This window comes from Saccopteryx bilineata, chromosome 6 (assembly GCF_036850765.1).
Source record: "Saccopteryx bilineata isolate mSacBil1 chromosome 6, mSacBil1_pri_phased_curated, whole genome shotgun sequence".
NCBI lineage: Eukaryota > Metazoa > Chordata > Mammalia > Chiroptera > Emballonuridae > Saccopteryx > Saccopteryx bilineata.
The window spans coordinates 100,764,993-100,786,423 of record NC_089495.1 but is presented as its reverse complement, the minus strand read 5'-3'; the positions used below and the strand labels follow the sequence as shown (position 1 = coordinate 100,786,423).

General features: G+C 38.8%; 1 protein-coding gene across 2 annotated transcripts in view; it reads left to right on the top strand.

Annotated features, from left to right (window-relative positions):
* The window catches only part of VWA8 (von Willebrand factor A domain containing 8), a 381,245-nt gene that overhangs the window by 259,329 nt on the left and 100,485 nt on the right, over positions 1-21,431 (top strand). For both annotated transcript variants that reach the window (XM_066237778.1, XM_066237777.1), the window contains exons 33-37: positions 7-116; positions 1,116-1,270; positions 4,467-4,662; positions 12,915-12,996; positions 17,129-17,330. In XM_066237778.1, coding sequence (XP_066093875.1) covers positions 7-116; positions 1,116-1,270; positions 4,467-4,662; positions 12,915-12,996; positions 17,129-17,330 — 745 coding nt within the window. The remainder of the gene's footprint in view (positions 1-6; positions 117-1,115; positions 1,271-4,466; positions 4,663-12,914; positions 12,997-17,128; positions 17,331-21,431) is intronic.

Sequence of the window (21,431 nt, the reverse complement as noted above, 5' to 3'; positions counted from 1 at the left end):
TTACAGGAAATATCTTCTAACTAAGCCTGCATATGTCGACTCTGAGAATAGTGGGGTTTGCCAGTTGTATGTGTTGAAAGAGGAGGCGCCCAGCACAGGGTTTGGAGTGACACAAGGTAAACGCTATATTCTTTGTGTTTATGGCTGTGTGTGCCCATGCTGTACTCTAGAATCATTTAACAGCAATAATTATCAGCAGACATTACATTTACACCAAGGGAAACCTTAGTAGCTACAGTAGAAATAGTAAAATCTACCATCTTTTAAGTTGTGTTTTTGAATTTTTTTTAACTGACAAATCAGAATTTTTATATACATTTAGGTTCCAAGTCTGTTTTTGGATAGCATTTCTTCCTTTTTACATAGATCATCAGGATTTCTACTTAATTCATCACAGTCTTGGGGAAGTGAATAGTACTTATGAAAAAAATCCAGCCCTGGCTGGTTTGCTCAGTGGTAGAGTATCAGCCTGGCGTGTGGATGTCCCAGGTTCAATTCCTGGTCAGGACACGCAGGAGAAGTGCCCATCTACCTCTTCACCCTTACCCCTCTCCTTCCTCTCTATCCCTCTCTTCTCCTCCCTCAGTCAAGGCTCCATTGGAACAAAGTTGGCCTAGGCGCTGAGGATGGCTCCATGGCCTCCACCTCAGGCTCTAGAATGACTCCAGTTGCAACAGAGCAAGGCCTCAGTTGGGCAAAGCATCGCCCCCTGGTGGGCATGCCGGGTGGATCCCGGTTGAGTGCATGCGGGAGTCTGTCCCTCTGCCTCCCTGCTTCTCACTTCTGAAAAATAACAAAAAGAAAAAAAATCCACAACACACCATTGCCAATGTGGGTTGGGTCAGTTTCATATCTTTTCTGCAGAATTATATTAATGATAATATTTATTACTAATAAAATTTTGAATTCCATAAATACTTGAAATTATTTTGAGTAGATGCCTTGACTGTAAAACACTCAATTTTCCCCAGACAACAGGCCATGAATGTTACTTAAAGTGTTTTCTCTTTAACTTGTACTTTTCTGTTTGAGTTGGTGAGAATGAAGTCTTGTAAAAATTAATTCAAAGATTATTTTAAGGACATATGGTATCTAATGTTTCTCTGACACTTCAGAAACAGATCTCAGTGTTCCTCATAAAATTTCAAGTGATCAGCTATCATCTGAAAATCTGAGTTCAGCTGTGGGACAGAAGATCGCCTCTCCTAACCGAATTCTCTCAGATGAGAACAGTTATGCTACAGTCGTCGTTGGTTTCCCAGATCTCATGGTAGGCATCAGTTCTTTAAATGATTGAATAAATATTTCTTCCTTTTAATTTGACCTATAATATAAAGCCTATTTAAGGAGGTAATTAAAAATGCAATGATTTTCTGATAAATATTTCAGCTCAACATTTTGTTTTCCAAAACAATCATTAAAAAAATAAGTTTTACCTAAATGGTTACATTGATTTTTTTAAATTACCATTTAAAGTGTGATGCAATTATAAGATTTAGTAAGGGAAAACCAGTATTATCCATACATGGGCGTTCACGTGTAAATGTTTAACCTACCAAGAGTTATTTTATATTATGTTGTCTGAATATGTGCTCATGTAATCTGTCAAGAGGAGCAATTTGAGACTAACAAAAAAATCACATCTTCTTTTTAAAGTGAAATATGTCAGGATCTCATTACTGTAGATTAAAATTTTCAACACCTGAATAACATTGATTCTTGAATAACAATGGAAAAACCTTTCCATTGAGTTTTGCTCTGATTTATCATATCATTGCCGCATCCAGATTATACTATAATGCTGATGGTCTCAACTGAATTTGCTCTTTGTGGACCCTTCTGCTGATTATTTTATCTGTAAGGAAGAGGCTGTTTATAATTGAGTTTAGGTGAAACCAGGCACCATCTTCACCTGATGGTAAGGTGGATAAATGAAACATATAAAGGTCATTTCAGTCCAAGTTGCCATCTAATAACCTAAAATCTAGCTTCGTGTGGTTTGACTAAACATTTAATTTCCTATGTAGCTTTTAGGTGGGATGATAAAATCATGTAAAGATAAACTATCAGCTCTGTTTGATAGTATACCAATCTCACATACCTAAAAATTTTAATGTAATTAGGAATGATGAGCACTTCAGGGGAAAAGACTTTAGAAATCCAAAACCCCATGGATAATATGTGGCTTAGGACTTTGCTGTATGTTTTCCTGATTGTCAAGTAAGAAGCATTTGCTGTGGTATTATATAACTGAAAACGAAACATGTTGTTGAAATACAGTATCTGCAGCAGCCTTGATGGAATGAAATAGATGTTTGATATCCTTTCTCCAATGCTTGTTGCTCTCAGAAGAGAAAATACTGATGCTATTTTCCTGAAGGTAGACCTATTTAAAAAATCACCTTCTGATGGAAGAAGTCAGTACAAAAATATAAAGTTACTATAAAAAGAAAGTAAAAGCTGAATATAAGGCACTGTTTGTATTGACCCTGTAGAAATTCTTCATAGCCTGAAGGACTTGTGACCTTGTTAAATTAAAATCTCTATCCTTCATATTTAGTATGATACCCACTACAGAGGAGATGGTCAATGAATTTTTATTTAATAAAGGATTAGAGTCAATTAGGCAGCCTTTTAGCATTTCATCATAGCAATCACATTTTTTAGGCCTTAATGCAATAGTCAGGCACCTTTACAAGGTCTTATAGATGTAGAAACAGAAACAGATAGGATATATCTCTTAGGCTATAGAAATTATGAGTAAATTAGCTGGAATTTGAACTCAAGTATAATTGACTCTCAACTGTATCTACTATACCACAGTGCCTTTCTGCTTTTATGTGAATTTATTTTGATTCTTCATAAAACTATCAACAAAGGGACATGTCACCTTTTATTAACTTTTTATAGCATTATCAGAGGCATCTAACTTATTATAAACTTATTAAAACTTTCTTAACTTAATGCCAAATACCTGCGGAAACTGACAGCAAATATTATCCTCAATACTGAAGCATTAAAAGCATTTATTTTAATATCAAGAATAAGACAGGGGCCTGACCTGTGGTGGTGCAGTGGATGAAGCCTCAACCTGGAAACACTGAGGTTGCCAGTTCGAAGCCCCGGGCTTGCCTGGTCAAGGCACATGTGGGAGTGGATGCTTCCTGCTCCTCCCCCCTTTCTCTCTCTCTCTCTCTCTCTCTCTCTCTCTCTCTCATTCTCTCTCTCCCCTCTCTAAAAAATGAATAAATAAAATCTTTAAAAAAAAAAGAATAAGACAAGGATACCCACTCTCACCACTTCTCTTACACATTGTACCAAGCATTTTAGATGTGAGCCATTAAAAATTTTTTGATAAATTAAATTTCATCAAAACTAAACACTTAAATTCTGTAAAAGACACTGTTAAGAGAAAAAATAGACAATCTATAGGCTGGGAGAAAATACTGGCAAATCACATTTCTCACAAAGGACTTGTATCAGAATTATATAAAGATTACTCAAAACTCAAAAGTAAGAAAACCAGCCCTGTCCAGGTGGCTCAGTGGAAGAAGTATCAACCATGTACTAGAGATAGGGCATTTGATCCCTGGTCAGGGCACATATGAGCAGCAATCAGTTAGTACACAACTAAATGGAACAACTGAGTGGAATGAGTTGATGCTTTTCTCTCTCTCTCTTTCTCTCTTTCTCCTACTTCCTCCCTCTCTCTTTCCCTTCTGTCTGTCTCTCCTCCCCTTCCTATCTCTTTCTCTCAAGTCAATGGAAAAAAATTCTTTTAAAGAGCAAGGAAACCAATAATTTAATATACAGTGTCCCAGTGTAAGGTGTCAGAGGTCAGAACCTGAACAGTGAGAAGGACACCTGTGGTAGGGGAGAGGCTAACCACTGGTGACTGGACAGGTCCAGGCAGGATGAAGACGGTGTGTCCCCATGAGGGAGCAGCCTGATATGGTATGTGGGAGCCGAACTAAAGTGAGGAGGGCACCCACATAGCCCGCTTGGTCAACAGGACCTTAGGATAAGTTGACTTATCATGGTGATCACTATGTAAATGTATATAGCTATTAAGTCACTGTGTTGTATACCTGAAACTAATACACTGTTGTATGTCAACTATAATTTAATTTTTAAAAATACTGCTAATATTCTATTCTTTATGCCAGATAGTGGATACATTAGGTGCTTGTTTTATTTTTAAACTATTATATTGTTATATTTCATCCTTTAGTTACAAATAATTTCAAGATAAAAAATGTTGCATATTCACACTTGTCTGAAAATTATGATTATTGATGAAGTAGCTATCTGTACCAAAATCAAAAAGTTTAAGGAATAGTTTTATGTTCTTACACTTGTGAAATGTAAGTTTACCACTGGTATCTGCTTAAAGGGCTACATTATAAAAGTTGTGGTGATTGTGGTTCACAGCACTTCAGCGCTTTAATCTCCTTTTATTTTTTCAGTCACCCAATGAAGTTTATTCTTGGAAAAGGCCATCATCTTTGCATAAATCAAGAGTCCCTGATACAGCATTCTATGGAGGAAGGAAGAAAAGTGGAACTCCAAAACAGAGCAATTGTGTGACTCTTATAGATACTAATCAGATAATCAGGATTTTGCCCCCAGGGGAGGTCCCTCTAAAAGATATCTACCCCAAAGGTAAGAAATTTACCAATTCCTAATTGAACAAGGTAGTTGAAAGTAGTTTGCTTTTGGTAGGGATATTTAACTTATTATCATTGTATATTTAAATATAAATAATTATAACAGGGATCTAACAGTTTTAAAGACCTGTGTGTACTCAGAAAGTTTTCACTCAACTTCTCACACTATGCAGTGTAGTCATTGCTGTTAGAACTCATATTCTCTTGCATTGCAATCTATACAATAACTACTTAGAACATGTTGTCAAGAAGACTTTCAAAAATCACTAGACTATTAGACATAGAACATGGGGCCTGACTTTTGTCTTAAATCAGTCATTTTCAATCTGTGTGCCACAAGAATTTTTAAAATATCCAATACCTGACTATTTAGTCAGGACACTGACCTCTTTTCCCTTAGATTGTCAAGTTAAAAAAAAACGGCCATCACAACAATAGTCATCTGATGAATCAAAATTATACCTATTTTTTTTGTCAGAGTGGCAAAAAACATACCTTTTGGTGTGTTGAATAATTTTAGTAATTAGTTTATACATGTCATGAGATGAAGAAGGTGGAAAATTACTGGCTTAAACTCTTGTGATGACAGGCCAGGGACTTATGCAGACTGATTCACATATTAGTGCTCTCAAAAGTCAACTTGTATTTATCGCTACATGTTTGGTTTGGGGCTGCAAATTATGCTCAGAGACTGAGTTTGTCTTTGCCAGCAACTTATGTAACATAGTTTCACTGTAGGAATTTCATAAGGTGATAGCATACAAATAATGTCTTGTCTTTTCTTAAGTGAGAAGCGTGGCGGCAGAGAGACAGACTCCCGCATGTTTGTCCACCTGGCAAACCCCGTAGCAGGCAATGTCCTGCACATCTGGGGCTGTCGCTCTGTTGCTCAGCAAACAAGCTATTTTAGCACCTGAGACAAGGCCATGAAGCCATCCTCAGTGCCTGGGTCCACCTTTCTCTAACTGAACCATGGCTGTGGGAGGTAAAATAGAGATGGAGAGAGAAAAGGGAGAAGGGAAGGGGTTAAAAAGCAGATGGTCACTTCTCCTGTGTGTCTTGACCAGGAATCAAACCCAGGACATCCACATGCCAGGCCAATGCTCTACCACTGAGCCAACTGGCCAGGGCTAGAATAATGTCTTTTAATAAGCCAGTAAAGAAATAACATACTCCAAACCAATGATCAATTAGTCACACTATTGTTCCGGATAGAGGAGATGAAAGAAATAAAGTCCAAATTTATCAAATGAAAGAATTGTTCCAGGAAGAGGAACCCCGGGTGAAAAATACAGGGTTATAATAGAGCATTCCAGAAATTCCAGGAAATTCTGTACTAGAATTTAGAGCACCTTTAACCACCTAGAAATCTGGGAGTCAGCTGCTTCTGCTCCCTCATCCTCCACATCTGATCCATCATCAATTACATGTGCTTATGATACAGTCTTTAAAATATATCTTGCTTCCACCCTCTCATCTACAGTTCTGTTGCCAGTGTGCAAATCATCACCAACATCTTGCGTTGGAAGATTGCAATAGTCTTCTGACGAAGTTCCCTCTCCCACACTTTCTTCCTGCTCCAGTTTGCCATCTATCAGAGTGATATTTTTAAAATATATATTTTTTCTTATTAAGGTCCAGTTTACATACAGTTAAACTCACCCTTTTTAGTGCTATAGTGCTGTGAGGTTCACCATTACATATAGTTGCGTAACTGTCACCACAACCAATAGAGAACAGCTGTTTCCCCTGAAAGCTACCCCAGGACACTTTGCCATCAGGCCGTCCTCCTAGCAGCCGAACCCCCGCTGATCTGATTTCTGTACTTACTGATTTGCCTTTTCCAAAATGTCATTTAATGGAATCACACAGTGTGGGGTCTCGTGAGTCTGGCTTCTTCCACTTAACATAATGTATTTGAGAATCATTTATGTTGTGTGTCCCAGTAGTTCCTTTTTATTGCCAAGTGGTAATAAAATTTTTGTGGCCTATTTTGTAGATGTACAGAAGTTTGTTTATCCATTCACAAGTTGATAGATATCTAGATAGTTTCTGATTTAGGGCGATAATAATAAATAAGGCTGCTATGGACATTTATGCCCAGATCTTTAAGAGAAAGTAAGTTTTTGCTTCACTTGGGTAAACATCTAGGCATTTTTACGTCATCTGATGAAACTGATGAAAAGTACAGGGTTATAATAGAGCATTCTAGACATTCCAGGAAATTCTGTACTAGAATTTAGAGCACCTTTAACCACCTAGAAATCTGGGAGTCAGCGGCTTCTGCTCCCTCATCCTCCACATCTGATCCATCATCAAAAAGAAATCTGGGAGTCACTTTGCTTCACTTGGGTAAACATCTAGGCATTTTTACGTCATCTGATGAAACTGATGAAAAGTACAGGGTTATAATAGAGGGCTGTTTACCCAAGTGAAGCAAAGTGACTCCCCACTTTTCCAAAGTGACAATACCATTTTGCATATCTGTCAGCAATGAATGAGAGTCCCAGTTGCTCTGCCTCTTCTCTAGTACTTGGTGTTGTCATTTTTTTTGTGTGACATCTCATTATGATTTTCAATGTGCATTTTCCCTACTCCTAACGATGTTGAGCATCTTCTCATGTGTATCTTCTTTAGTGCAAAATGTCTCTTCACATCTTTTGCCCAGTTTTTGAATTGGGTTATTTGCTTTCTTTTTCATGAGTTTTCAGTGTTTGTTATATATTCTAGATACCAGTTCAGTATCAGATACATTCTTTACAAACATTTTCTCCCACTTTGATAAAGGGAAAATCTCCTGTTTTCTTTCAGAGATTTTATATTCTAAATTTTACATGTAAGCCTCTTTTCTGAGTTAATTTTTTATATGGTGCAAGATGTTGGGTTAGGCTAATTATTTCACAGGAGCATATACTGTTGTTTTAGCACCATTTGCTAAAAGGACTATCCTTCCTCCATTGAATTATTTGGACCTATGCTGAAAATCAACTGACCACATTTGTGTGGATCTTTTTGGGGAATTACTATTCTGTTTCATTGATCTATGTGTCCATCCCTTTACTAATACCATATTTTCTTAATTACTTTATTTTTATTTTTTTGTATTTTTCTGAAGTTAGAAGTAGGGAGGCAGTCAGATAGACTTCCACATGTGCCCAACCAGGATCCACCGGGCATGCCCACCATGGGGCAATGCTCTGCCCATCTGGGGCCTTGCTCCGTTGCAGCCAGAGCCATTCTAGCACCTGAGGCGGAGGCCATGGAGCCATCCTCAGCGCCCAGGCCAACTTTGCTCCAATGAAGCCCTGGCTGTGGGAGGGGAAGAGAGAGATAGAGAAGAAGGAAAGAGGGAAGGGTGGAGAAGCAGATGGGCGCTTCTCCTGTATGCCCTGGCCAGGAATCGAACACTGGACTTCTATACGCCGGTCAGACACTCTACTGCTGAACCAACTGGCCAGGGCTTAATTACTTTCTATCTTTATACTTTATAGTTAAATCTTAAAATCAGGTAGTATACATCCTTTTTAATTTGGTAGGAATCAGTGGATGAAAAATTACTAAGAGGACATCAGGGGTAGGGGAAAATTCTGTCTAAGTCAACCTAACAGGATTCTTGCTGCTGGCAGGTGGCCAGGGCCATCAAATTTTGCCTGAGGGTAGTAGATGATCAGGAACCCAACCAGATATCAAGGGTGGGAGATTTGGGTTAACCTTTTATAACATTGTTCTTGCTAAAATTGGACAATGCAGAGACAAACCTTTGGGGTCTAGTTGGGAAGAGTCTGACCAGAGTTTGGTCAGAAGGAGAATCTTTGTCATCATCCATACTGATAACTCTCTCTACTTCATTAATTTTCACTGCTGTAATACTACAATTTATTCATCTGTTTTTTATTGATATGCATTTAGGTTCTTTCCATTTCTTTTGCTATTAAAAAGAGTGAGCTATGAATATTTCTTGCCCTGTATTCTTGTGTATTAGTTGAGAGTCTATAGGAATGACATTACCAAATTGCTTCCCAAAGTGGTTAATCCAGCAGCAGAAATGAAGTCCTGGGCTCTGCCTCCACATCTACTCTCTTAAAGTTTTTGGTTGTGGTTTTACTTTACCTTTCCATGTTTCCTAGTGAACATCAACATCTTTTTATTTGTTGTGGTTTATTTACCCTTCTGAGAATTGCCTATTTCTTCTGCAATTTTTCTTGCTTAGTAGGGGTTTTATTTCTCTTCATTTGTTTAAGTAGTGTTCCTTAAATACTCCAAATGTATATACAAGAGTTTAGGGTTGTATCTAGCATGTAGGAAAAACTTTATTGTGCTGTGAAAACAAAACATCCCTAGGAAAACGGCAAAGGGAAATCTTAGGATGGTTGATGGGCACAGCCCTAGGGACCAATCAGTTCAGATTAGAAAAGATGAAATTTCAAGAGAGAGACCTCCAAGAAACTAAAAGTGATAAGAATCCAATATACATGAACTTATTTAATTGTTCAATATACTTGAACAATTCAGGAACACTTTGAGGAAGTAAGTGAAAAACTAAACCAAGAACAAAACATGATGATTATTAACTCCATGAAAAGAAAAAAGTTGTACAGGAAAGATAAAGCCATAATACCAAAAATAAAACATAGCTCAGCTGTGAATAGCATTTATATAATCCTAAAATATAAGCACTGGAGTTAATCTAGTCAAAAATACCACATTGGGAATGGGAAAACAAGCTGTTGGGCACGGATGGTGGGGGGTGTATGAAAAAGTGTTAAACTCTCATCTTACCTGATGGAAAGTTAATAAATATCCCTAAAACGGAAATATTGAGACAGTACCATAAGGATGAAGAAGTACCAGAAAAAGAACGTCTAAGTCGAACGTGTCTCTGGGAGCAGGAGTGAGGGAGGAAGAAGAGCGCAGGGCCGTCTGCTTTTCCTGTGGCCTGTGTGACTAAATCTGTGCTCATGGAGATCTCTAATGCAGATTCAGTTTTTATTAAAGTAAATAGAATCCAGCCATCTGACTAGTCAGGAACTAATGCATATCAGCTTTTTATTAGAGAAATCAACAGACAGTGTAGTTTACTCTCCAGGTGGCTTAACGATGTCCACTTCTGTTTCATGCAGGCAAGGGGAGAGCTACTGCTTTCTTCCCACTGTTTTTCTTCTGGTTAGCTAGAAGTCTTAGCTTTTTTTAAGTCACAGGCCTCAGCTCTTTAAATACAAAATAATTACTCTTGATTGAAAGAAGTACACTGTATTTTGAACTCTGAGTAAATTGAAAGATTTTGTATCAATCAGCATGATTGCAGAGCACAATCAGTCTTTTAATCTTTGGGAACAAGATTTCTAACTAGTAGATAACAGATGTTCATCAAATAACATTGCTAGAAGTGATAGACAGCTTTTCTATGTTCTCCTAACCTTGGCACTGTGCACATAAGCTGTCCCCACTGTCTATGGGAACAATGTGGTGAATAATGCAGCTACTTTAATCGTTAGTGAACAAATCCCTAAATATAGTTGATACCTATCTTTGAAATCCACCTGGATTGTAAATATAATGGAAATTTACTAAGCCTCCCTCCTCTCTGCAGTGTTGGAACATTTAGATGGGTAGACAAGGCTTTTGGGCTAAGTTTGGAGGGAAATCTGGCCACGATTTCTTACTTTCTTAATTTAATCATTTGTTCTGAGCTGATTTATTTTTAAATCAGTAAACATCAACTCTGATTATTTTTCAAGTACTTACAATTACCACCACCACCCTTGCTATGTTTAGAAATACTTTATAGCCACAAAATTGCCTTTTCTGAGCGTGAAATATTTTTTAGCACTAAGAATCAAATCCTTTCATTCTTAAACTAGATACAGCCATAATTGAATGTCCTTGTCCCCTTTATGCCATGAAATTAACTTGCACAAAGAAAAGAAAAATATAGAAAAAAGATAAAGTAAATTGTCTTACTTTGCTTTCACGGGCAGCCCAACAGTGCTAATAGCAGTAGCTCAACTTAATACTACTAGTGATGAAAATAGTTCCCGTAAGTGGCAAGCCAAGAAACTAGGCAGCTCTAGCAATCCCAACTGCCTCAATAACTGGTCTTTTCTGGCAAAGAGCCTGGGTCTATAAATAATTCAATCTACTTCAGCTAGGTCTTACCAACAGGAACTGTCAGAAGTGATATATGATGCAAAACTTTATCCAAGATTGACCTTATCTCCCAGGCAGCATTTCCAGGGCAGGCAGTGCCTGACTGAGAACAGGCATTTTCGTTTGTACAAATGGTGCAAATGTAAAGGAAAATGCCAAGTTTCTTATTCTTTGTAAATTATGTTTGATAAATTCAGTGTGGACATTTTTTTAAAAAATATTTTTTATTTTATTTATTCATTTTTAGCGAGAAGAGAGAGAGGGAGAGAGAGAGACAGAGAGGGAGAGAGAGGAGAGAGAGACAGAGAGAGAGAAGGGGGGAGGAGCAGGAAGCATCAACTCCCATATGTGCCTTGACCAGGCAAGCCCAGGGTTCCGAACTGGCGACCTCAGCATTTCCAGGTTGACGCTTTATCCACTGCGCCACCACAGGTCAGGCTCAGTGTGGACATTTTGATGTTGTTCTAAGCATAAGTTTTAAGAAGATATAGAGGTAGGTAGCTAGGTAGGTAGATAGAAAGCAGACAAAAATCTTTAATAGATGTGTTTTATGTAGGAGAAGTTTTTGGTTGTTTTTCTTTTAAGAGACAGCAAGTGTCCCAGATTTTGTAAAATGGGGCTATTTTTAAAACTGCTGTCACCCTAGGGCCTGCTCCAACAGGAGCTGTGGGAGTGGTAGACAGAACACAGATCTCCAGAGCCAGGAGGCGGGGTGTAGAAGCCACCTCCATGACTCTCCGTCTCCATCGCCTCGAGCAGGAGACATTGTTCCGTTAGTACTTCCTACTGCCTACACCTCGGCTGGCTTCCTGCTGCCTATACCTCGGCTTCCTGCTGCCTACACCTCGGCTTCCTCGTCTCCCACACAAGAACCCTTGGTCTTCATTGTTCTCAGTAGGAAAAACACTCTCTGTGAAGACAAAGCAGAGTTGTGACACACAGCACAGTGAGGCGCAGCTGGTGATGATGGGGTGCTGGTGGCACTCAGGGCTGTGGAAAGGCAATCAGTGAACCCTGGGATTTGCAGGGAAACACCATAGAATTGTTGTGGAACCCTCCCCTTCCCCAGTTTTCATACTCTTCATTAGCCAGAGTCCTCACTTTTCCTGTCTTCTAGGGTTCTAATAATAACTGCTACTATGTGTTGAGCAACTTCTAATTTGGTGCTTTGCATTTACTAAATTCATCTAATCCAGGAGTAGTCAACCTTTTTATACCTACTGCCCACTTTTGTATCTCTGTTGGTAGTAAAATTTTCTAACCGCCCACCGGTTCCACAGTAACGGTGATTTATAAATTAGGGAAGTAACTTTACTTTATAAAATTTATAAAGCAGAGTTACAGCAAGGTAAAGCATATAATAATAATTACTTACCAAGTACTTTATGTCATATTTTTGCTAAGTTTGGCAGAAAACAACTTACTATAGTTAAATCTATCTTTTATTTATACTTTGGTTGCTCCGCTGCCGCCCACCATGAAAGCTGGAACGCCTGCTAGTGGGCGGTAGGGACCAGGTTGACTACCACTGATATAATCCTAGAAATAATGTTTATGATGTTCAGACACTGCTCTTTATCCCCATTTTGCCAATGACAAAAGCAGGTCTCAGAACAATAACTCACCTAACCAGCATTAAACTCTGTAAGGAAATGTCAGGGTCTCACCCCAGATCAGTCTGACTACAAAGCAAGTGCTGATTGCACCGCATTACACTATCACTGTTGTGACTCCCTAAGAAGGAAACCAAAATTCAGATGAGGAAACATTTCGATTAAAGTGCTAAAACATTGACCCATCTTGGGACTCTATCAAGACAATGAAAAGAACTTAGATTATTTTTTGACAGTAAAGAATCACGGTTTAATAGACATCTATTTGACAGTTTTTGTATTTCTGTGACAAAAACATAACTCTGAGAGTCTGGCCTCGAGGCTGGACTTGGCCTAGGACCTTGTCAAGTGGGTCTCAGAGTTCTGCTCTAGGCTATTGAGAACTTCATTCCACTGTTAGCAGGATTTGTGCTTTTTGTTTGTTTTCGGTCCTATTTTGGTATCGTGTAGTAATATAGTACCCTGCTCCTGTCATTACTTTTTGCAGATGTTACACCTCCACTAACATCTGGCTATATAGAAGTCACTGATCTTCAATCAAAGAAACTTCGATATATCCCCATTCCCAGGTAATCCATTTCCACCTTTCCTTTGTTCTTAGCTTGTATGTCAGGTAAAAAAAATAAGTGAATTCTTAATAAGCATTCTGAATAAATGTATGGTTTTTGCTTCCTGAAATAAAAAGCTCTTTTTTTTTCAGTTACAGTTGGTTTATCCATCTTGCTGTTCTTCTGCATGCCTTACTGCCACTTTAATTTTAATTTTGGAAAAATATTCAAATGTTACATAGGTATAAATCTATTAGCCTTAAAGTTTTCATTTCTCTTTTTTGATCTGCCCTAATGATAAATTTTTCTGTATCCAAAAGATCACTTTTAGTATTGCAGAAATGTGTACACTTTATAAATTAGTTTTCTGAGGTAAATGTGTTCAAAATGTCAAAGTAAATGAAATAGCATATGTTTAATATTGTTTTAAAATACGTTAGTATGAAAAAAATACGTTAGTATGCATCTGCAGTCATGAAGGACATACAGTAGTCAAACGCCTTCAGAGATTTGGAATGGAACTCATTGCCATTCACTGCTCTTGTTATTGTCCGGGGATGGAAGCAAAACACTCACGCGCCAGACTGCGGATGCCAAGGAGAAGCAGGGTTGCTCAGTGTCGGCTGTGGTGCACACAGGTGTCCTACCCATACCTCAGCCCTCTCTGGGTGTGCCAGGGCCTGACCTCTCTTAGCTGAGCTGGTGCCTGCCTTGGTCTCACAGCCCCTCCTCACATACGCCCCTCACAGGCGACTGAGCCTCCACACACAGTGGGTAAAACATCACTTGAAATCCTAAGAGGAGCCTGGAAACCTTCCAATGTCACAGGAAGGCCAGGGACACTGGACCTTATCAGTTATGCAGACCATTACCAGCCCACCTTTCTAGCTACTCCTCCAAGTCCTAGAAGAAAAGAGCTCAGTGTGACAATACAGAGTAACTCAGAAACACAGTTTCATTTCTCAGGGTCAAGAAATATGAATAATGGTAGCATATTCAAATAAATAGATTTACTTATTTTAACATACATAAGTATACCTTCTTTGTCAGTTTCATGGAAAATAACTTTCGGTCACTCAAGGGAAGACCTTATCCATATTAATTGTATGCTCATTAAAATATACTGTTGGTGCAAGTTACAAAAGCAAAAAACAACTTTTTGTTTTTTACCTTTCTAAAGCGTGTATTTTTTTCATTGTCTTAATTTTACCCTCATTAGCCCTCACTTTTTATTTTTGTGCTTTTCTCTCAACTTTCTCTGTAACCTCTCTGTTCTACCTGTTGCTACCTGTCATAGAAGGAACATCTGGAACAGCAGCTGAAGAGATAACCAGTGCTGCTGGCCCCATAGCTTAATCAGAGCTGCGTGTCCAACAGAAATGTACACTGTGAGCCCACATGTAATATTATATCCCTCAAGAAGCACATTAAAAAGTAAAAAGCTACGCGTGAAATTAATATTTTATGTAACCCAGTGTATCTTAAATATTATCATTTTGACATATATTCAATACGAGAATTGTAACAAAATAATTTACATTCACCCTCTTTTGTAAGTCTTTGAGATCTAGTATATGTTTTACACTTATGAAACATCTAAATTTGGACTTGCCACATTTTAAGTGCCACGTGATTCAGAGTCTGTTCATTGTCAGTAGATCCTGAGTTTCTCCTGAGATTAACTGTTGTCATATTTTGGCTTATATGCAATCCACGGGAACAGCCCATCTGGATTTCGGTTTTGTTGCTAAGTGCTTAAAGTGAACATTCTGCTAGCTATCAGGAATTTTCCATTTGATGGCTAACTTCAAATAATAGAATATACAGTAAAATTATATGTAACTGCAAGGCTAAAATGAATATATCACTTTTATCCTCACTAAAATTTGAGTATTCTTTTCTCAAATTTTTATATTATTTGTATTTATAAAATGATACTACCCAGCTCTTATCTGTGGGTGTATATAAATCGAAGTTCCACTCTATTATAATTTTATTTGTTCCTTAAAGACCTTGTTACTTTGTATAAGGGGAACATGCATTAAAAAAAAAAAAACAGGGCCTGGCCAGGCGGTGGTACAGTGGATAGAGTGTCAGACTGGGATGCGGAAGGACCCAGGCTTGAGACCCCGAGGTCACCAGCTTGAGCGCGGGCTCATCTGGCTTGAGCAAAGCTCACCAGCTTGGACCCAAGGTCACTGGCTCCAGCAAGGGGTTCCTCAGTCTGCTGAAGGCTCGCGGTCAACGCACATATGAGAAAGCATGTGAACAACTAAGGTGTCGCAATGAAAAACTGATGATTGATGCTTCTCATCTCTCTCCGTTCCTGTCTGTCTATCCCTATCTGTCCCTCTCTCTTACCCTCTCTCTGTCCCTGTAAATAAATAAATAAAATTAAATTAAAAAAAAAACAGGTAGAAAAAAGTGGGCGAAGGGATTCTAGACCTAGTGTACAAATTGTTGTGAAAATCTGGTTTCCTCGGCACTTTTTATTGACATATTGAAGAAACTGCCTTTATAAATTCCAAGTTTCATGGTGGCAAGTTAAATATGCAACCAGTAGGTACAGAGCTCGTTATACATACACATCCTGAGTGTTCTTGAAAGAGTTTCAAAAATCATCATTTCACATGAATAAATTTCATTGTTCCCTTTACTTTACCATAGGTACCTACTAGCTTTTTCTTCCCTAAGGCAAACATGTTCTTGGAGAGCACAATGAGTTAAATCCTGTGTTATATCAAATGTTACTTAATTTGAGTCCCTCTTGTCCTACAAAGTAATTCTGAAACACTTGGTCCCGTCCTACTATTACGCTCTTGAAAACATTTTCTGAGACTTCTGTATTCCAGAGGAGCTGGCTTTATTACACAGTGTTAAAATCTACTAAGGCTGAGTGAAAATTAAAAAAAGGTCAAAGTAGTCTTGGTTTATTTTTTTGTAAATAAGAAGAATTTGCCTAATACATAGTGTAGTGGTTTTGTGGTTTTACTAGATCAACAATGATCATTTGTTTTTTGTTTGTTTGTTTGTTTTGTTTTTTTGTCTTTTTCTGAAGCCAGAAACGGGGAGAGACAGTCAGACTCCCGCATGCGCCGGACCGGGATCCACCCGGCATGCCCACCAGGGGGCGACGCTCTGCCCACCAGGGGGCGATGCTCTGCCCCTCCGGGGCATCGCTCTGCAGCGACCAGAGCCACTCTAGCACCTGGGGCAGAGGCCAAGGAGCCATCCCCCACGCCCAGGCCATCTTTGCTCCAATGGAGCCTCGGCTGCGGGAGGGGAAGAGAGAGACAGAGAGGAAGGAGAGGGGGAGGGGTGGAGAAGCAGATGGCCACTTCTCCTGTGTGCCCTGGCCAGGAATCAAATCCGGGACTTCTGCACGCCAGGCCGACGCTCTACCACTGAGCCAACCGGCCAGGGAACAATGATAATTTTTTTTATTATCTGATCAGACCATCCCTTTAGACAATTTATTTCATATAGAACGTATCAGATGTATTTAGAGAACCAACCCTAGTAATTAGAATTTGTAATGTATGTTTTTTATATATTAAGAGCTGTACTCAGACACAGGAAGTATATATGCAATTGACTCAGAGGCAAAAGTTGCATTTCTAGAAATGACTATATGTGTATCAGAAATATAAAGAAAATATGTATCTGTATGAACTATACTGCTCACAAAATTAGGGGGTATTTCAAAATGAATATGAAGCTATAAAATATCCCCTAATTTTTGTGAGTAGTGTTATACAAGAATTTATGAATTTCTTATTAGAAATTCTTATAACTTTCTGTTAGAAAAGGCAAAATATCAAACACAAAGGCTGTTAAAACAGAAACAAAACATCAGTTCCTGCCCTGAGTTGACGCCGCACGTTTATGATTTGTGAGTTGGTTTACAGTGTCTATCTTTCTGACAGTGAACACTAATGTTATCTAGTGTCTACAGATACAGAAAATTGTAAATAACCAATAACAAAATGTGTTTTGTTTTGTTTTTTGCTGACAGGTGGATCTGTTGATATCTTTTAATGTGCTTACTATTGTATTAGAATTCTTTATAACAAGTTTAATGAACTTAATTCAGGTTAAACTAGCTTTATTATCTAGATCACCAATTGGTTGAGTACTGTGATTTCTCTTTCAGATCAGACTCCCTCTCCCCGTATACCACATGGGTGTCTACTATTTCAGACACAGATGCACTGCTGGCCGAGTGGGGCAACGGTGGTGTTGTCACTGTTGATATGGGAGGTCGCATCAGGCTTTGGGAAACCGGGCTTGAACATCTGCAGCGCTCACTCATGGAGTGGAGAAACATGATTGGGCAAGACGACAGACATGTGCAGGTACCACCTGAACTGACCCTCCTCCTAAGGGTGCATATTCAGGCATAAATTGAGTTCCTAATGCCACAGTTGTGAAAACTTCCAAACCAACTACTCAGATACAGTAGCTATATGGCTAAAATAAATTTTGGATCCAGAAAAAGGAAATCTTATCCATCTAAATAGTGAGAAAGTAAAAATGTGCACTTTTATTTTTCTGTCACTGCTTAATTATACAGGTTCCTAACGGCACAGTGTGCAAATGTAATCAGCTTTTATTTTTAAACCTGAAGGGTTGATCAGTTTCCAACGCCGCCTTTTCATCTGTTCTCACTCTCCTACCATTGTCAGCATCTCTGCATGCTATCCAGGAAAAGAAACACTGAGGATCTAAAATCCAGCACATTTTATAAGGCCATACGTTTAGCCTAGAGAAGATAACCAGAATTCTGCATCTGATAGAGGTGTTTTTCCCAAAGTCCTTATTTCCCCCAGCTAATGCACAATCAGCAGTCAGAGCAGACCCCACCCTGCACCGGAAGGACAGGTGGGGCTCCAGAAATGACGCAGTCCACACCTAATCTATTATAGCTGCTAATGCTCTAGAACAGTGAGGGAGACTGTGTGCCCATTAATTCTAAAACGTATCATAAAAGGATTTATTTGTAATTTATTTATGTTAATCTTCAGAAAAAAACTTCCTTATTTACATTTCATTTCTATCTGGCAAAAAGAAAAGCAGGTTTCTGCCAGCTGAGTTGCTCTGTAAAGAGCCAATTAATGAGATACAAAATTTCCACACACTATCCCATTGATACCTGATTAATAATCACTGTTTTATGTCGTTATTTTTGTCGTTTTCATAAAGGAGAAATTATATATTTGTGAATGAGTAATGTATAGTTCTTGTAAATTCTTAAAAGCTTGAAGGGACACTTTGAAAACCATAGTTTAATGTAGGCAAGCAACCTCAAATCCTTTGAAATAGCATGAATCTATTAATTTAAGCTAAAACAAATGTATAACTCTAAAATAAACATGTCATTAAGTGCAATGGATTTATCACAGAACAGACTGAATGTAGATAACTATCCATAACAATTAGAAAACTAATTAACTGTATGGCTCTGTTTCTTTAATTATTCTAAACATTAGTTTCTTCCCCCTTTTAATTAAGCTCCTATTTTCATTACAGTGACTGATACCTAGTAGTAAATACTATTGTATTTGAATATTTTATTTTATTTTTTAATTTCTCACTTGCTAAAGATAATCAAAGGTCATGTTTCTTCTATGGTCAACATTTGTGGCTTATTAAGTTTATCCTTTACAATAGAACTTTATAAAGGACTTTTACTCATGATTTTGATAACCGGTGTTGACTGCTACAAAAACGAACCCCGCCCTTGCTTTAGCGATGCAGCCTCTCCCTTCCCAGTGTCTCCCCTGTCTCTGTTCTGCGTCGTTGTATTCCCAGATTCCAGCATAACAGTTAGTACACAACAGGCAGTTAATATGTTTGGTAAAGTTCAGATGCATATATACTGTTACATTGCTTATTAAAGCTGTTTGATAACAAAGAGAATTCTTTTAAACTGTTACAAATTATTCGTTTGTTTTTATATAACTGAGTATTTGTTGAATATTGTTGGGCAGATAAAATATATTATGCTCACTTTGTTAAAGATGGTGCTGTCCAGGAGGAGGCCGTTCCCAGGTGATATTAATGTGTGTTGGGGGCTGGCTATGAGCAGGCCGAATCTCTGTAGCTTGGGGCTTAGTTTTGGGATTAAGCCTTTCCCACCCTTTTTGATGTGGGATGGTACAATCCTATCATGCCTCAGAAAGTGACTCTGTATTAGAGACTTCCCTATTTTGTATATTGGATTAAAGGTTTGGATTTCTACAGTATAAAATAGGGGCAGAACGGGAGCTTGCTCTCTTGGTTCCTGAGATTATCATTAGAGGAGAGAGCAGAGCAGAGAGCAGAAAGAGGCCACGAGGAGTAGGCCAGGAGAAGCAGCTAAGATGACGGAGTGCTGAGTGAGATGCCAGTTTGTGTAGAGTTTGTATCTGGGATAAGGAAGGAGATGGGGAACTGAGGAGAATAAGGCTGGTGAGCTAGAAACCTTTGATTCTAGGAAACTCGGATAAGTCAGTAGCTTTGTGAGCATTGAATGTGAGTGGGTTTTGGAGCCCAGTGTGTATTTTTACTTGCCCTCTGGGTGCAAGCTAGAATTAAAGATGACAGCCCATCAATTTTTGGCTCCGTTGTTTCTTTATCGACTATCCGAATCCAATGCGAACCTGCATGGGCCGGGCTGCTGTAGTGGTGACCGTGGCCTTGGCTTCTGGCTTTACAAATATATATGATTATTAAGTTAGGAATAAACAGAATTATAGTGTCTAACATCTCAAAAATAACCAAATATTTGGTTATTTGTACAGGGCAATACCTGATCCTTCCCCAAACCAACCATTTTCCAGAAAATGTATAATTGTGTCTTCCGTTCAATGTTCCTCTTTAACAGAATTAAGATTTATTCAGTAATAAGTCACATAATTCAGAATTTAATCATAGTTCCATTTGGAAAATCAGAATAGATGTTATTAAACATTTTCCTTCCATTTCTAATGTTTCCTGGTTCACTTTGGTTGATAGCAAAAATGTACACTTACATACAAATTCAAGTGGGAAATAGATTGTGAGCATGCTTTACATTTAAACAGACAGGATTTTGGACCCTGGCCAGTTGGCTCAGCGGTACAGTGTCGGCTTGGTATGTGGAAGTCCTGGGTTTGATTCCCGATCAGGGCACACAGGAGAAGCACCCATCTGCTGCTCCACCCCTCCCCCTCTCCTTCCTCTCTATCTCTCTTCCCCTCCCACAACCAAGGCTCTAATGGAGCAAAGTTGGCCCGGGCGCAGAGGGACAGCTCTATGTCCTCCACCTCAGGCACTAGAATGGCTCCAGTTGCAACAGAGAAACACCCCAGATGGGCAGAGTATCGCCCCCTGGTGGGCATGCCGGGTGGATTCTGGTCAGGCGCATGCAGGAGTCTGTCTGACTGCCTCCTCACTTCTAACTTCGGAAAAATACAAATAAATAAGTTAACAGACAGGATTTATTGTCCATATAGTCTGCCATTGTTTTGATTTCTGGTCATATCTCTACTCTACCTTTTCACTGTTTGGTAAACAATGAGACAGCATATATAATTGCTCTTATTTAGACCAGTTCATGTTATTATTTACAAGTGGTTTACACAACCAACTCTAAATATGAATTATCCCAGGGCAACAGCAATAACAAGTAAGAATTTGTCTTTTACAGTTTTCTTCCTGTTCAGTCCTTCAAGCTGTTCAACACAGGTCTGCCCCTGATTCGAGAGACTCAATTAGAAATATTGAGAAAACAATAGGTTCTCTGCACCACACTTAAAACTTGCTGACTGCCAGCAGCTTCCCTTGTCACTGACAGAGTAACTTGATCTCCATCTAGTGGCCAAAAGGATTTACTTTGCATCATAGAAATTAAAGGCTAGGTCTGCGCTCCAGCAGTTTGAGGCCGCCCCAGACTGGAAGGGAGGTTTACACTTCGCTGTCTGGCTGGTGCCTGTTAGTCCTGAGCTGTTCCTTTGGGTCAGCAGTGGAGGCGAGGCAAATAACCACCCAAGTCATCCACCACATATTTATCCCCATCTTTCCCTAATTCCTTTGCCTGGTGTCAAAAGAACCATTATATACATATTTAGATTAACTGTCAGTCACATGCTTTATCCTTTATTTCTTTGCTACATTTCAGGCTTCTAGAGTTATCAGCTCTGACTCCAATTTTGCTTTGAATTTTTGTATTTGTTTAATGAATTCATTGATTGTTGTTTTAATGAGTACGGCTTGCAAGAAAGTGCTGTGAAGTACCTAATCCACAATTCTGCAGGTTTTCGTAGAGACACCAAGTCCAGATAAAATTTGAAAAGTTTTATTAAAAGAGGAAATTTATTAAATATGCCGGCCGCATATATCTTACACGGGGCAGCAGTCCCAAATCGTATGTGTCATTAATACTCTAGGGGTTGGTTATATATCCTTAATTATACATGGGCGGGGGAAAAGCCTTA